At 31.4% G+C, this 18657-nt stretch overlaps 2 protein-coding genes across 2 annotated transcripts in view; one reads left to right on the top strand and one right to left on the bottom strand.

Moving 5' to 3' along the window:
- Window positions 1–755: 755 nt before the first annotated feature.
- Window positions 756–1847, bottom strand: LOC126886125 (uncharacterized). Its single transcript, XM_050652969.1, has one exon. It carries the CDS (start codon window positions 1845–1847, stop codon window positions 756–758), a length of 1092 nt encoding a protein of 363 aa, XP_050508926.1.
- A 4243-nt stretch (window positions 1848–6090) lies between these two features.
- The window catches only part of LOC126886641 (zinc finger protein 227-like), an 82998-nt gene continuing 70431 nt past the window's right edge, over window positions 6091–18657 (top strand). The window contains exon 1 of the mRNA XM_050653632.1: window positions 6091–6629. Within this exon, the coding sequence (XP_050509589.1) occupies window positions 6395–6629 (235 nt within the window). The 5' untranslated portion in view covers window positions 6091–6394. The remainder of the gene's footprint in view (window positions 6630–18657) is intronic.

Here is an 18657-nt window from a genome sequence, read left to right as displayed (position 1 = left end):
TACTGAATTCATTTTAAATCAAATAGATCACATAATTATTGTAAACGTGGATTATACAACAAAACAAATTAATATTCAATGTAAATAAGTAAAAACTTAAGAAATAGAGAACAAGAATTAAGTTATAATCTTTTAAGATTTGCAGTGCAAGCGTTTTTGCACTGCATTGTTAATAATTAAAAAACGGCTCCGAACTCTTGGCATGAAGCCGGTAGGTTTCTTTTTATATGCCTACAATAACAACTAAAAAAAGTTGTCAGATACCTCGATTATTCCAAGTCGTGATAAAATTAGGTGAAATTTATATTTTTATAGTAGAGGATGTTTTTATAGTAAAGTAAATAATAAAAACAGTAAATATAATAAAACAAATACTCATATTAAAGAATATAAACAAATATGAAGTGTCATCACCGCAACTGTCAAATAAATGTTACCAATTTGATCTAAAATGTCACCTTCGTTCGATTACAGTTACAGTGTGATTCGAGTAAATGTGCTTCATAAAAACGCTTTATAATCCATTTACACAAATTAAATGAAACATATTATTGTGTATTTCTTTAGGTTAACATTAATATAAATCTTCAAATATTATTTCTACGCGTATATAATAAAATATGTCTAGTGGCTGTAATTCCAGTGAATTCGGTAACGTGATTCTAAAAAAGAACACACCTACCGCCTAAATATTTCGTGTTGGTATCATGCGACGTCACAGGCTATGACGCGGATGACGTGCAACGGTTAGTAAATTAGATGAAGTATACTTTATTTTTCCTTTTAACTGGGACCACATGACTTTGACTCTGGAAAAGGGGAGTGGAGGATGGGGATTTTTGAAGTGCTTGAGTAAATGCTCTGGGTGAGCTGGATAGTAAAGAAGGAAAATCCCTACTTCTCCTCTGAAACATTCTCGAATTCTCTGGCTTTTCCTTAATTGGGGGAAACAGCTTGGCAGCTTCAAAAAAGGTGAGATCTTGGAAGACCATTACTTCATTTATCTTTTTCTGTCTTTCGAATTCTTTGCAAATTTTATTTGTGGCAAGGTGATCAAGATCGCAGTATAGGCATTTTGGTACAGAAACTGTGCAGCTTTGTACTGTATGTTCATCGGAACATTTCGGGCATCTTGCTTTTCCCCTGCACTGTCTTTGTGAGTGCCCAAATCTTAGGCATTTGAAGCATTGCTGTACAGGAGGGATGTATGGATCTACTGTTACCAAGTTTGAATATATGATTATTTCTTTAGGGGGAGTTCTTACGTCAAAGAGTAGTTGTACAGTTCCTGTTGGAACGTATGTAACGGTCCCACTGCTATCTAAAACTCTTCTGTTAAGTCTTCTGGCCGATATAATTTTCACGTTTTTTTGTAATTTACTGTCGTTAACTATGTTTTCCATTGAAATATTTATACTTACATCTCTAATAATACCCCTTGATGTTAGCATTTTTTGAGGTATATAAGCAAGAAATCCTTTCTCAAGGATTTCTGTACTATTTAGTACCATATTTGCCTGTTTGGAGGTGTTAAAAATTACTCCAATTCTATTCATGCCTTTTCTACTAATTTCTTTAATTCCAGTCGTACCCATTGTATGAAATACTTTCCCAATATCCATAGGATGGATATTTCCTGCTTTTCCTTTGTCACTCTCTATCATAATAAGGAATGGGCCGAAGTCAGTGTCCTTGTATTCAACTTTTCTTCTACTAATATTTTCAATCCTAGATGATAAGTTATTAACTTCTGTTAACATGATCTGATCGTTTTGGAATTTGTTTTTTAAAGCACAGAGTTCTTTTTCTATTAAATTAATGTTATTTTTATGTCTCGGGGCTAGCATGTGTATGGAATTTAAAAAATTTTGCGAGTTCAATGAAAGCAAAGCATAGATCCCGCCCCCTTTGTCAGGGGGGCCGGGAGAGTTAGTGTCCATCTCCTAAGCCAGCCTCTACTCTACTATACTACTGCTACTATGATTATATAAACGCAAAACTTACAGAAAAGTCCTTAGTATTTCTAATTCACTACTAACGTATTATCCCGTTTTAACTTTTAAATTAACTACTAAATTAATGTTCAAACACTAACTAACTATATCTACAGTATAATTACTTAATTTATAACAATTTTAACGCGATGATTTAAGATTTTTCTGACAAAACATTTAATCACTTTTTCGTAAAATCAATAAATATAAATGTCCGAAAATCAAATCAAAATTTACCAATTTTATTTTTGTTTTCTCGCAAACATCAAAATTTCAGCAGCCATAACACAAAACAAATTTATTATCTACAATAATGTTCACATTTTTGAACTGTCAATATTTTTATTTTATCATCTATTGTTTAAAAACAATACAGTTGATAAGATACCCTCAGTTACGGAGAAAGGATTAATAATAAAGATTTTTTTATTCAGTCAATGGTGTGAGCACTCTCAGTTAAATAGTAACGTGTGGCCTTACTTTTACACGCATACCTATTGTGGCAAATGTATCATATTTTTCAAAATTTTGGAATGCATTTAAATCGTAGAACAATTTTAACTTTTTATTTTAATACAGATATTAATTCTCTACAAGTATTCTCATGACTTTTGATGTAAAATAATTAGGGAAGCAGGAATTCAACAATTCAGAATTTTACATTGAGTTTCCTATGGCCCTTTTTACGATTCACCACCCGGTATAAGATAAAATGTGTACTATTTGTCTAATTATTTCATAATAACACAAATAATACACATATATACACAATAACACACATTCAATGATCGAAAATCATTTAAAAATATGGGTATGTAAACTCTTGTGACGTAAAGTCAAAAATATAAGTCTCCCCACCACCGTCGGCAAGACAACCGTAATAATCTAATAACCGTGGGTGGAAACTGTCTTCTTGACTGGTCTTGACTTTGACAGTTGACAGTTCGAACGACAGTTCGTTGGATGTGAAGCAGAAGCAAATAAATCAAAGAAATTGTTAAGTTGTTGTTATTAGGAAGATTATTGGGATTGGGAACAAGAACCAAGAACGTGTTTATCATTCATAGCAAAGAATACTCCATCCAACAAGAAGCGAAAGCATCTGTCGGCTCCTTTGATATTCAGGGGACAGAAATATCGGTCGGAGAATGGTAGGGGTAATACTTCACACTACACTAAGAAAAGTAATGGGGAATTCGTTCAAAACTGTAGGAAATTTGAGTTACACTGAGAAACAAAGTAATAATTAAAACTATAGTGTTTTTAAGTTGATCTATTAATATGAATTGTATTTTTTTCTGTAAAATTTACTATAACCCATATATAAATTTTGTACTGATAAGTAAAAAGGTTTTAAGTTAAAAATTTCGATTTTGACTAAGTTTTGTAAACGTGATGGATTCTTAGTTTAATTTAATAGTTAATTTCAAAATAGAGATTAAAATTTCTATCGATTTCTATTACTTTTTTTCGTACTAAAAACTTGAAAAATAGATATTTTTGACCCAAGACCTTTTTACTTAGGACAGAATTATACTTTCAAATTTTCTATTAACTTTGTCTTAGATTGATCATTTTTTTTTGTTTCATTTTGAGCAATTTCTTTGAATGTCTATTGACCTCCAACACCACCATATTCTCGCTGCACGAGGAAACTCTGCGGCGGAGGCTAGAATGACTTTATTCACCTTCGATTTATTTCTGTACATCTGAGGTTTCTGGAAACTCTGGTTGTACTGTATTAAATTCAACTCGCCTGGATATATAACAATTATCTCATCACATCTAGCATCTAATACTTGGGAATTAATCTATCAGCTGAAAACAATATCGAAGAAGAGGTAAAAAAACAAATAATTAAAGCCAGTAGAACGGCCGATGCCTAAACGGCACAATTTGGAAAAACAAACACGTAAGAGTGCAAAACAAAGGCCCAAATATATAAGTCAGTTATTAGGCCAGTTATGACTTATAAGGCCGAAACAAGACCAGATACAAGCAAAACACAAAAACATCTGGAGACCAACCAAATGAAGATCTTAAGAAGGATTGCTGGAAAAGTACTACAGGACAGGGTAAGAAGTGAGGAAATCAGCCGCATATGTGGGGTGGACAACATAAATACCTGGGTAAAGAAGAGTGGATTAAATATATAAGCAGGATGTTTGAATCAAGGATAGTAAGGGACCGTTAGGCAGAAGAAGTATAGGACGCCCAAGGAAAAGCTGTAATGACAATTTAGGGACAGAATGAAATGCACCGTTGAAGAAAAACAGGCAGTACTGCCTATATAAAAAAAAAGAAGACATCAGATCTAGCATCTAGCCACCTTAACCTGTTTCTTATTTTGTTTCCAATAGGATCAATAGGATCCACACCCAATTTTTTCGTATATACTGATTCCTAGCATTATCTTTTCTAGTTATTCGCTAGTTCTAGTTATTAATAACTGCGGATTCAATACGGAACTTAACCTAACCCTAATGAAGCTCTGCTTTCACACAAAATTTTCCAGTTTCAGCTGCATTCGCTCTCTCTAATTGTTACCTTCTGATACATTTTTTATAGCACTCTCACATATTCAGCCGGCACTCCTTTCCTACTTAGTACCATTAGGTTTCTGGTAACTTTGCTATATGCCTTCCCAAGATTAATAAACACTATGTGCAAGTCTTTCTCTTCCACTCAGCTGTCTGAGAGCTGTCAGACAGCTGTCATAAAATAAAAATTGATGTTGTGGACCTGCCTTGCATAAATTCAAAATGACCTTTATTTCTAGAACCGTACACTAAATTTATACTATTGCAAATTAAATTAAACACTAAATAGGTATGTTTAAATTGTTTTTTTATTAAAAAGCTTAATTAAAAATCTGGGAAAGAATAATTTTAATAGATAGGTACCTATATGGAATCACATAAATGTTTAAAAAGAACTTTATCTCATTGCCCTACCCCTACGATCGTTTACCTGCTACGATTTCTCGGTACTAAAAAGAGAATTCACGATTATTTGTTCACGATCTAGTGGGGCGTCCCAGTACGAACCACACAAGAAAATCTACCTTTGCGTGGAGCCATCACAATGAGAGTTTATTTTAACAATAGATTATGTTTAATAGTATTATCCTTTTTTCTACAATTAGAAAAGATTAAACAACACAATAATTTTACAACAAACAGCTGCTAGGGGTTAGCTTGAGAAATAAGAAATAATACATGAAACATGGCGGATCGTACATGCGCAAAGAAATTTGGATCGTCAAATAGTCGATGCTTTCGCTTCTTGTTGGATGGAGTATTCTTTGTTCATAGTCATAGATAAATAATATATAGTATTACCAGATAGATAGGCAACTCACTGTAAAAATTTGGTTCCTTACGCCATTTGCGAGCGATGTGTTAACTAATCACCATTTGGCGGGAAATTCAAATGGACAAGCATTAATTTTATCCGTTTAGCGCCTCTTGCGGGCAATTTCGTTACTAATTGAAATATCTTGTTATTTTACAAGAAATAATCTCACCTAAAATAAAATACCAAAACTTACTAAGCTTGTTAAAGTATTTTATTTAAATAATATCTAAGTAATACTCATAAATTATTCGGAATTCTCAACTTGCAAAATATGTTATTTTTGCTGTCAAATTTAGTAAGGAAAAGGGATATAAAAAAGTTAGACAATTTTTTTCTAAATATAGGTACGTGTATTTATTTGTTGTTTCAGATAAAACAGTTATAAACTAATTACTATTTACCTATGCATTTTCTAACTTTTCTATGATTTGTACACAACAATAATAAACCATATTTATTTTTTTTATTAACACAACACCAAAGTTCTTTCGCAACTAAAACAAAACTACACACTACACTTTATAAACGAAGGATAAGGAACCAACTGAAATTGAAATTACTAAGAATAAATCGTTACAGATAATACAATAAAAACTGTAAACTAATAGAAAATTATTTGTATTTGCACTAACTCTAACTGTCATTACGTCATTACTTTTGACAATAATTGACATCGTCGAGTTAAGCCTCGTTTGATTATTTTATTTGTGACATTCAGGTATGGTGTTTTAACAGAAATGATTGGTTAAAGTCTTCGTGAGCGAGAAAGGCTGTCGTTTCTCTTTATTTAGCTGAGCGGTGTGGAAGTGGTGGGGGAAATTCCCCAATTTTTCCATATGAGATTCCGGGGCATGGTTCATAGTAACCTACCTAGCTCTCTGCCTCTGGCGCCTCTGCACCTCTGTGTTTATGTTAAATATCTTTGATGTAAAGTGTCAGCACAGGGCAGTTTAAGATTTCCTCTTAAAATTTAGTTATACAGTGACTGCATTTTGGATGTAAATATAAAATTGCAATTGTTACATAAAATCAAATTTAATAATATGGAAATAAAACAAGAAGTTAGTGGAAAAACTTGTAAAATAGAAATAGATCATGTCACATGTGTTGGTCCCTTGGATACCTTAAAAGTTGAAGTTAAGGAAGAACTGAAGACAGAAACTGAATACCAGGCATTTGAGTATGTAGACTTAAATGAATTCCCAGTTAAAACTGAAGTAGAGCAAGGTGAAGATAAATTTATACCATTTGATGAAAAGCAAACAAGAAATGAAGAAAGTAAGTACTTAAATAACATTGATTCTTACAATAACATGATAAAAGGTTAATTGTGTGTTGGAGGAAGTTTATCATTAACTCAAAGGTTAGAGAATACAATCTAGAGTGCTATGTATTAAGAGTATAAGTCAAAAATGAAAATTTTTTATTAGGACTTTTCAAAGTCTTTTTTACCACTGATGAAATAACTATTACAACTAAATATGAAAATGGTGACGAAATGTGATTAATAAATTAGTAATTAACTATTTTACTTTCTACTTTGGTAATACTTTATTAATTATATAATTCAAAATATAGAAGAATCCCGAAAAATCTTTTTATGACTTATACTCTTAGTACATAGCACGTTAGATTATACAAGTACTTATGCAGTTGAACCTTCTTATTAGAATAGCCTTCATGCCAAGCTAAGTATTCCTCTAACCGGGATATTCTAATGACGGATCATTGGTGGCTATTAGAAACATTTCGGGACCTTAAATTTCTATTCATTAAACCAGTATATTTCTATAACCGGTAAACTAATAAGCTAGTTCCACTAAACCAGCGGGTTGATTAAAAATATGGATCAAAAATATTGTGAAGAATGAAGCCTCTGATCAAATTGTGATCTATTAGTTCTCCATGTCTTCTTCGTCTTAATACATTTTCAATACTTTCTTCATTCAAATAAAACAGGTTATAGCACACAACTGCTGTTACATAGGTTACATTTTGTCAAAATTTGATTATATTAGTCAGTGGACAAAAGCAAATAAGTCAAAAATATGCTTTTTACAGGAGGGGTAAAAAATTATTTGGAAAGTAGTATCCCCAGACCAGTGTGCTGTGTCAGCGCTTTGAAACTGTTTAAGCTTTTTCTGGTAAAGGTCACTGTCAATTTAAGCTAAACTTCAATGTGTTGACAAAGCGATTGCCATTTTATTCAGAGTAGATTTACATCGCTTAATATAGACCGGATTGTATCATCGCCCCCGCTAGCGAAATTATTCCGATTCGATTTTTTTGCACAAACTTACTCAAAAGAGGTCCTTATAACATATCCACACGGTGCCGTGGTCGAAAAATTGTTTAAACAATTTTTTTTAAAAAATTCACAAAAATAATTTTTTCATTTCGAACAATATTTTTTTAGATAATTTAGGTAATTCTGAGCAAAAAAGTTCTCCTTTCATTTTTCTCTAAAATTGATTTTTGTCAAGTTATATGCGATTAAAATTATTATTATGTAATTCAAAAAGTGACCAAATCAAGTTTCAAACCCTTTCTTCAAGGTCCTGAACAGATTTTTGTCATTATTTTATTACAAAGCTGCTATTTTTAATTACTAACAATTAGCGCTAGCTATAGTCCAACTGTATCGTCGCACCTGTTAGCTAAACTGTTTCGAATAGATTTTTTGCACAAACTTACTCAAAAAGAGGTCCTTATAACACATCCACAGGGTGCCGGGAGGTGCTGTGGTCGAAAAATTGTTTAAACAATTCTTTTTAAAATCCACAAGGAAAAGAAAATGTTTTCCTGTAGTTGGCTGTATACCATCAATCACAAAATTGGAAAAAAATCCTTTGTAAAAGATATAAAATTTTATTAAAATCCCTTAGAAAGGCTACATCACAACAAAACGTTTTCGATTTTTATAAAAAATCATCATCAGTGTTCGATAAACTGGATGCTAGCTGAGCCACAAAAGAAAAATATCTGGGTAAAAACCCTTTACATATCATATAGATGCCTTAAAAGTGCATACTTCAATAAAAAGCCCTGTGATGGTCACATGGCAACCAGGATAATGCCCTAAGGTAATGTATACAGATTTCCCAACACGTGGGATCCAAAATTGAGTTGATTACATTTCAATGACTTAAGAGACAAGAGTTGCCATTAAGTCATTGAAATGTAATCAACTCAATTTTGGATCCCACGTGTTGGGAAATCTGTATACATTACCTTAGGGCATTATCCTGGTTGCCATGTGACACCATCACAGGGCTTTTTATTGAAGTATGCACTTTTAAGGCATCTATATGATATGTAAAGGGTTTTTACCCAGATATTTTTCTTTTGTGGCTCAGCTAGCATCCAGTTTATCGAACACTGATGATGATTTTTTATAAAAATCGAAAACGTTTTTATTGTGATGTAGCCCTTCTAAGGGATTTTAATAAAATTTTATACGTTTTACAAAGGATTTTTTTCCAATTTTTTAATTCTTTTTAAACAAATTCACAAAAATAATTTTTTTATTGTGAACGATTTTTTTTTAGATAATTTGGGTTATTTTGAGCAAAAAAGGCTTTGTGATTTTTCTCTAAAATTGATTGTTGTCGAGTTATATGGCCATTTTCGCATTTTTCGAATTTTAAATCGCATATAACTCGACAACAATTAATAGGGAACTTGCACATTTTTTTTTTTATTAGATAATAATGTTCAGTTTTGTTTAAAAATGAGATTTCCAAAATTTCACGCTTCAAAAACTCGTAATAACTTAGAAATACATATTTAAAGTCTTCTGCGGTATAAAGTAGTTCAAACGGCCCGTGACGTCATATAGTTTTGCATTAGTTTTTATTATGGCTATATTTCGCTGTGTCTAGGTACACTATAACGTGTACGCAAATAAAAAAGTTAGGTAGACGCGAATTAAACTTCATCAAGCCAGTGACGTCATTATTTAGCTTGCGCAGTGACTATATATTTTGGTACATGCTATTTTGATATGTTTAGTGTTTGTTTGATAGAAACATATTTGTTAAGGGAAGGGAAGCAGAACTATTCAGATGTTTCAAACTTAATTTAAATAAAATTGGTCTACATGTACCTTCAAGAACCACCCGTTCTGTGACCACCTTCCACGAGGTCATTAACCGCACAAATTATAGTTCAAGTTCCTATCTCTCTAAAACTCTTAAATTAGCAAACACATTATCTCCGCAAATTGATTTCTTTGTGAACGACTTTACTGCGTTTTCCACACAATTATATTTATACTTAACTTAATGTTCTAATTTCAAGACTGATTTGTCAACTACTGTTATTGTCTTTGTTCTAGGATAAGTTGTATTTGTCAATTTCAAAATGTTCTAGCTCTCAATTGTTGAATGAGAGCAAGTAAGTTTATTCTTTATTATTGTTTGTTATGTATTTACCAATTTTGTATCTACTAGATCTTATTTTTCTAATTTGTGTGACATTTTAATTGTAAAAAATTTTAATTGTATCATGTACTAATGGACTTCGGTCCGTAAATGAATAATAAATAAATAAATAAATAAATAAATAATTGTAAAAAATCAATGTATATATAAAAGTATATATTTAGGTTAGCAAAATAATTATATGTATTTAGTTTACATGACATGTAGGTACAAAATATTGTTAAAATAATTTTTATATGTAAGTGAATTATTATAATCAACTATTCTAAATGCAAAATAAGCCACAATTTAACTAAAAAAAAATATTTTATTAACGTTTAGACGTCCAAATCGGATGTCATTGTCAAAATACAAAAATTATTTTTTATTTATTTATTAACGGGATAAACCCAATACATACAAAATACAATAAAGCAGAGCTTTTGTCATAATAATGAAAATATAAAACTTAGATACATGTAAAACTACAGCTATAAAACACAAACATAAAAAATAAAAAAGAATATAAATTATTTGTAAATGATGAAAACAACTGAATTAACTATAACAGTTAAATCTATTTAATTTTTTAAATTCAGAATTCAAGACGCCCGAGTTCTTGTTTAATAGAGGAAACTGAAGAACCAAACAGATCTATTACATGACTAAACTTGTTTCCATACAGGGCCAATCTACTAATTGGTGCATATTGACCATAATTTGTAGCATGTCGTTGTTCCCTGAATATTTGTGGATTTCGTGTCAATCTAGCAGGTATATTAAAGTATACAAGACTTATCAATTCTTCGTAGTTAATAACACCAGAGATAATTTTGCGAAGACAACAAATATCCAACATGACTCTTCTGCGTTCAAGAGTTTGTAAATTTAATCTCTTTAATATATTATCATAAGTATAATTTCTAACTGTTAAACCCATCTTAAAAGCTGCGAAACGTAAAAATTTGTTTTGAACCTTTTCAATATTTAGGATTTGATATGCATAACTAGGTGACCAGATAATAGAACCATATTCAATAATTGATCTCACGATACTGCAATATAAGATTTTTATTGTGTGAATTGACAAATCTTTTGATGAACGCAATACAAAACCCAACATCTTAAATGCTTTCGAAACAGTATGGTCAATGTGAGAGTAAAATGTTAATTTGCAATCAAATATTATACCCAAATCCCGAATTTCGTTCACACGTGTGACAGGAGTATTATTAATAAAATATTGATGGTGAATAGGCGAATGGGATCTAGCAAAAGTTATTAAAAAGCATTTATTAATATTAAGTTCCATATCATTTCTACCACACCACTCATAAAAATCATTTACTTGTGACTGAAGCTGAAAAATGTTATCCTCATTATTGACAGTCTTATATATTTTAACATCATCAGCAAACATTAAAAAGTTAACTTCCTTAAAAATAGAGTGAACATCATTCAAGAACAGATTAAATAGAAGGGGGCCACAGTGGGAACCTTGCGGTACTCCAGATGTAGCTGTAAAAGCATTAGAAAGAAAACATCCTATTTTTACACTTAAACTTCGATTAGTCAGGTAACTTTGCATCCAATCAAAGAGACTTCCAGAAACACCGTATGCTGTAAGTTTTGCAAGTAAGATATTATGATTGACCTTATCGAATGCTTTAGAAAAATCAGTATAGATGGAATCTACTTGTAATTTGTTCTCCAAAGCAATAACAATGTCATTCTGATAAAGAAGTAAATTAGTTACTGTAGATTTACCCTGTACAAAACCGTGTTGTTCATTCACCAGAATACTGCCGAATTCACAAGTAAGCTGCTTAGTAACTAAATAATCTAATAATTTTGGAATTGCTGATATAGTACAAACTGCTCTGTAGTTTTCCACATTTGACTTTGAACCAGATTTAAATATAGGTTTTACGTAACTTCGTTTCCAGCAATCAGGGAAAACCCCTTCTTGCATAGATTTATTAAAGAGTATACACAATGGCTTAGATATAGTACAAACACATTGTTTTAATAGATAGTTAGGAATGCCATCAGGGCCAAAATTTAGTTTAGGAGCCAAATTGTGAATACTCTCAAAAATAGTATTTATGTTAAAAGAGCATGAACTCATGTTACCAGCATTTTCAAATTGATATTGTGGGGGGGTAGTATTATGGTCAGTGAACACTGTAGAAAAAAATTTGGCAAATAAATTCACAGCTTCCTCCCCAGAACTACTTTGATCATCTCCTAAATATAAATGGCAAGGTACATCATAATTTTTTTTGCGACTGTTTATATATTTCCAAAAAGTGCCTGGGTCATTATTAATTCTAAATTCAGAATCTCTAACATATAAATTATAACAATCTTTACTCAGTGTACTACATTCAGATCGTAAGTTATGAAAAATAATAAAATCATCATAATTGTTGAACATCTTATACTTTTTATGATATTTTTTCTTTTCTATTATTAGTCGTTTTAACTCCGGGCTAAACCAAATTGGAAATGTACTTGTCTTACATACTTTTTTAGGAACATAAGAATTTATTGCATGATTGACAATATCGTAAAATTTAGACACAGCGTCTTCAATATTCAAAGCCTTTAGTGAATCCCAATTTATTTCCGACAAGAAAAAGTTCATACCAATATAATCACCGTTTTTAAAATCATAATATGACTCTGCGTACTTTAAAGGATCACTGTTATTTATTATATTAACATCAAATGTTACACCATTGTGGTTAAGGGAGTTAGGAAAAATTAAATCAGCAGCATTTACAACACTCAACTCGTTACAATTAGAAAAGATTAAGTCTAAAATTACATTTCTACTATTGGACACAAAATTATTTTGAAAAAGGTTGTAAAAACTATAGCAATTGACCATATGTAAAGCTGGTGAATTTGGTGGATAGTTCAATAAACTAACTCCTAAATTATCGTTTGTCCACGTAACATTCGGAAGATTAAAGTCACCAGAAATAAAAACCTTAGAGTAGTTATTGTTCATTAATATAAAATCAAGGACATTACAATGATCTTCGTATATTTCATGATCAGACCGTGGCGGTATGTACACAGAGCCAAAAATAACTTTCTCTGTTCCAATATTAACTAGTACAAAAATTTGTTCAACTTTAGTATGAGGTATAGATAGAGCAAAACTGTTAAACTTTTTCTTAACGGCTATAAGGACACCGCCACCCCTTCCCTTATCTTTAAAATGATCAAAATTATCACGATCTGCTCGAAAGATATTATAATCAGAATCCAAGCCCAATTCTGAATCAGAATAGCTATTTGTCAACCATGTTTCAACAAGTATAATAACATCATAACTCGAACATAATACACTTAGACTAAAATCTATCAACTTCGTACGCATGCCTCCCACATTATGAAAATAAACAGATAGCTTTGAATGATTTAAATTAGATTTATCCCTACAGATTAGTTTTTTTCTTTAATAGGTAAAATTTTAGGAATTCCATGTACATACTTGATAGTCAGATTTGTTTCACCAGCACTTTTTTTTATTTCCAGTTCCTTCCTAAGTTCATTTAAATAATTTCGCTGACTGATAGTAAGATCGGAGCTAACTCTAATATTTGAAGGTAATTGACTTCGGTTTTTTAGTACACGAATAACACTAGCAGAACTGTCCAGAATTGCTTTAATTGGTCGAGGCCTATTTCCTTGCTTTCCAACACGAAACAACTTTTTTATGGATACTTCAGTAAAACCTGAAAGTAATTCTTCAACTGTTTTTAAATCTTCGGCAGATTCGTGAACATTGAACAACATAAGGTTATTTTCACGTTTACGACGTTCACTATATTCACTTATAAACGATTCATAATGATTACCAGTGTCAGTTGATTTCACATGATCAGAATTTGAAACAGTTAATTTGGAACTTTGAGTTACTTTATCAGCTTCGTAAATCTCCATTCGTAGTATCCTTTGCTCTAAAGTTGTGATTTTGCAATTAAGGCTTGATGAGAAATTTTGGAGTTCTAATTCCAGATCATTAACTTTTTTTATAAGGGCAGGTATGTTTAAAGCATCCCTACATGAAGGGCAAAAGAAAGGCATTATTCTATTAGACATAACTACAACTCTTACTTCAGAAGCTGATAAGCCAGAGCAAGATTTACAAATTACTCTTTTGCATAAATCACATGGGCATCCAAACATCTCATTTTTGACTTCTTTATAATTACATGAAGTCTGACACTTATAACATATTCCAGCCATTTTTAAGTTTTAACAATTAGATCCTTTGTTGAATTCAAAGAACACTCCACCACTGGTCACCAAAACACATTAACTTTTTAAGTGGAAAAAAGTCTCTTTTTATCAACAACTAATTACATTTTGGTGTTAAATGCAATTTTACAACTAAACCATTAAATTTATTATTGTAACTTTATAATTTTCAATTAGATAAATCCTTAAGGATTATTTTGATGCAAAACTTCGGTATTTTTTCTAATTTAAAACCACTTAAAAATTGATCAATTCTAAGAGCACATTTACTGCGTATCTATACTGGTATAACGTTTTTTACTCAGATTAAATAAATTATTAGAAAAAATTTTTTACTAAGCAACAACATTTTTGTTTAATTTAATAATATTTTGTATTTTGACAACGACATCCGGTTTAGAAGTCGAAGAGTTAATAAAATCAATTTTTTAGTTAAATTGTGGCTTAGTTCTCATTTAGAATAGTTGATTACAAAAATGCCACAAGGATAATAGCTTCAGAACAAGTTAATTATTATTGTGAAAGCTTTAGGTCTTCCTTTTATTTTAATCTTTTATGGTAATACTATTTCATTTATAACTAAAAAAAATATATATTAATTTATAGTCTCTTATCTTTTTCGTACTGTTTTAAAATGTTCTTAAACTCATTAAAAGAACTAAATAATTGTCCACACTCCGTAGTTAATTTAAAAACAAACACTTAACAAATAAAAAATAAGAAATCACTGACACTCTAACTTTTTTATTTGCGTACACGTTAGCGTATACCTAGACACAACCTTATATTTAGGTATATTCTTCTTCTCCTTCTTTAGTTTAATGGCCTCCACCTACTTGGGTATTTGGCAAGCTCATCGTCGTGGAATAAGTCAAAAATATTTATATTCTAATGACATTTATCGTATATCATTGTAATAATATATACCAGTTTGTTAAAATTGTAGTTTTATACTGTTTTTGAAGGAAAGGAACGAAGGTTTACTATTGAAAATAAAACCATTTTGTAAAAGTACAAATTTTCTATGTATAGGTCTAACGATCAAAAACACTTGTAACGTCACATAAATGTATTTTCTACTGACGTTTATAACATCTAATTTAAAATTCTGTTTACTTTATTAGAAAAATGTAAATGTAAAACCAAGTGACGTCACGATGCGTTTTGGACCACCTGTTTTAATTTGAATTTTTAATCGTCTTTAGGGGCCAAACGAAAGACAAACAAAACTTTTTTATCTTTGATACATGTTTTAAATTATATTCTGTTGTGATTTATAACATTTTTTTCGAATTTAAAAATTTATGCAAGTTCCCTATTTTAGAGAAAAATCGCAAGAGATCTTTTTTGCTCAGAATGTCCCAGATTATCTTAAAAAAATTTGTTCTAAGTGAAAATAATTATTTTTGTGAATTTGTTTAAACAAAATTGTTTAAACAATTTTTTGACCTCGGCACCTCCCGGCACCCTGTGGGTATGTTATAAGGACCTCTTTTTGAGTAAGTTTGTGCAAAAACATCGAATCGGAATAATTTCGCTAGCGGGGGCGACGATACAGTCCCGGCTAATAGTGAACATGTTTAGGAAATATATTGTAATGGCGCACTTATTTGAAAATATTTACTTTTACAATGATTTTAATTATAAAGTAATTGAAGCTGAGAAAATACATAATACTTGTATATGCTCACGAAATTGTGAATCTGTGTATTAAGGAACAATATTTTCACTAGTAATACCACTAGAGGTCAAATTATTTCCGGAAATTTTTTTGAGATCATGAATATTACGAGGGAAATTTTCTAATAATATTCATGATCAAAAAAAAATTTCCGGATATTAATTTGACTTCGCGTGGTATTCGGTAAGAAAATTCCACACCAAATTTGCATTTGAAAATCCAAAGCTGCATGAACAGATTAATAGCGCGCCATAGCTTTGTCAGCAATTATTTAGGCTTTCAAATTCGTAATTTCTACTCATTGTAGTTGCATGGGAATACCATTTCAAGATAGAAAATAGTATATTCTTCAATTTTACATAAGTTTTGAGTAACTACAAGTGATAGAAAATGAATCAAAACTAAATTATGTAAACAAATAAAAACCAGTCTGTCAAAAATGTTCTGTTATTGTAAACGTCAAAAAATTTCCACTATAATTCGCTGTTGGGTACCCCACGAGCAAAAAATTTCCGATAAAATACCTCCGTTGCCATGGTGATCTGTCAAAATAACGTATTTTGATTGGTTCAAAATTACAGGTGTGGAATTTTCAACATAATTCATATTTCTCGTGACATTATTTATTTCTTTCTGGTGGGAATATGGAATACATCATCTAATGGTTTTGCCAAGTCCAGCACAGCATTAACAACACCAGAAATTATTTCTTGTTCATTATCAAACAACAATAAAGGTAGAATATTATATATTTTTGAATTAAATTTGTTTAAGACACATCCAAGTTATCGTTGAATGATAACAAGATAGTTATAAAACAAAAACAACGAATCACGTTTTAGGTTAAGTCCATAGAACAGGTGAGAACACAACACAAAACCAACTATCAAAGTGTCAAACGGAAAAATGCCATTCACCAGACTGAAACGTAGTTTTGAAGAGCTGAAACACAGCTGTTTAGTTGAAACATAAACCGTTTATTTCTGGTGAACCCGGCCATTGTCTAAATAGTTTTAATCGCATTATTAGAGTACTTTTGGTTTTACCTGACTTATGTATAAGGGTTAGACATGATAATGTTTGTCTAACTTATATTAGGTCTGGATCCCGCACATGAAAAAAAAGTTGATTAATAGCAAGCTGAAAATTTGTTAATAGCTTAAGGGTGTCTAGTCGGACAAACTTTGATAAATGAGAACACTGGAACGGGGGAAGTTTTAATTGTGGAACAGATTAAAAATTTGGAACGGTCAGACCACGAAAACGGCACATGTATTTTGTCCGACAGAACAGACTTAAACTCTCCGAACAGAGATTAAACTCTCATGCAAAAATCAGACTGCTATTTACCACCAAATGGGCGTTTTAATTGGTGGAACATGTAGAATATGTCAAATGACAGGAATTATGACAGGTGATAAATAGCAGTCTGATTTTTGCATGAGAGTTTAATCTCTCTTCGGAGAGTTTAAGTGTATTCTGTCAGACAAAATAAATGTGCCGTTTTCGTGGTCTGACCGTTCCAAATTTTTAACCTCTTCCACACTTAAAACTGCCCCTGTTCCAGTGTTCCCATATATCAAAGTTTATCCGACTAGACACCCTTAAGCTATTAACAAATTTTTAGCTTGCTATTAATCAAATTTTTTTTCATATGCGGGATCCAGGCCTATATGCTTATGATCAAAGAAAAGGTGTGTAAGATATATGTCATAAATCAAATAAGAATAGTAATCAAGACTAATAGTACTTTATTAAATCTAGCATTATAAAGTTACAACAAGCTATTCTTACATCTGTAATCAAGTGTCTGTCAAGTGGCTAACAGCATCCTGGTGACAGCCATGCTGACTTTTTCTGTCATGGCTATTACTATTCAGCACTTCAGCCACCTTAACAGTATGCAGTTATGCATAACATACCTATTACATCTCCCCCGTTTTACAAATTTAGTTTTAAAGGAGGTTTAACAACTCTACCTGACTTAGTTCTGCAAATATCAGATTGCTCAGTTACATTATTTTGTATGTCAAGAGAGGTAGGTGCTTCAGCCCTTGTCAGCTGTGTTGAGGTTGAAGGTCCTTGATCTAAACTTGCATCCTCGGTATCTGTACAATACTTAATTCTGCAAATATCAGATTGCTCAGTTACATTATTTTGTATGTCAAGAGAGGTATTTGATTCAGCCCTTGTCAGCTGTGTTGAGGTTGAAGGTCCTTGATCTAAACTTGCATCCTCAGTATCTGTACAATAAGTGTTACAGCTAGCTGTGACTCAAATTTATTCAGAGATTCTCTTATATCCACTCTATTGCGACGGACAATACAGGGTGATTGATTAGTATGGTAAAGCTCAATAGATCCGCTATAGTAATAGATATCAATAAAAGTTAATAACAAAAATTGTAGCCAACTTTGAGCTTCACATTTTAAAATTAATTAGGATGTTACAGGGTGTTCGATAACAGAGAGTTATTGCCAACGTCTTTTAAGTCGGCCTGTAATAAAAGATCCTTTATTTTGACATATAAGCATGCGCAGTATTGGGTCTTTTATTTTTGTCCTTTAATAAAATACAGGCCGCCTGTATTTAAGGAAAATTAGAAGACACCCTTCTGGTAATAAAAGTTCCTTTATTTTGACATAACGTGTCAAAAATGTGAAGAAAGGTCTAATAACCCGGTCTATATAGACATTTCAAATAACAAAAATTGCCGGAGAGCCAAATTTTGGTGGAGAGCTAGGGTATACCATAACAAATAAAGTTTAAAAAGTCCCCATCGATCCCATGTGTGCGTCAAAAGTTATTCGGGGTCAAAGGTCAAAATTTAAGATTTTTTGGATTTTTTTCGAAAACGGTAAGTTTTATCAAAAAAAACCTTAAACCAAAGTTGTAGATCTTAAAATTCTCTACAAAAATAGTCCGTACT

Source organism: Diabrotica virgifera, chromosome 6 (assembly GCF_917563875.1).
Source record: "Diabrotica virgifera virgifera chromosome 6, PGI_DIABVI_V3a".
NCBI lineage: Eukaryota > Metazoa > Arthropoda > Insecta > Coleoptera > Chrysomelidae > Diabrotica > Diabrotica virgifera.
Note: the sequence above shows the minus strand (reverse complement) of the source record. Positions and strands in the feature narration are given on the sequence as shown.

Coding starts and splice junctions, on each gene's coding strand:
- LOC126886125 (XM_050652969.1), bottom strand. CDS start 1,847: ATGCTAGCCCCGAGACATAAAAATAACATTAATTTAATAGAAAAAGAA.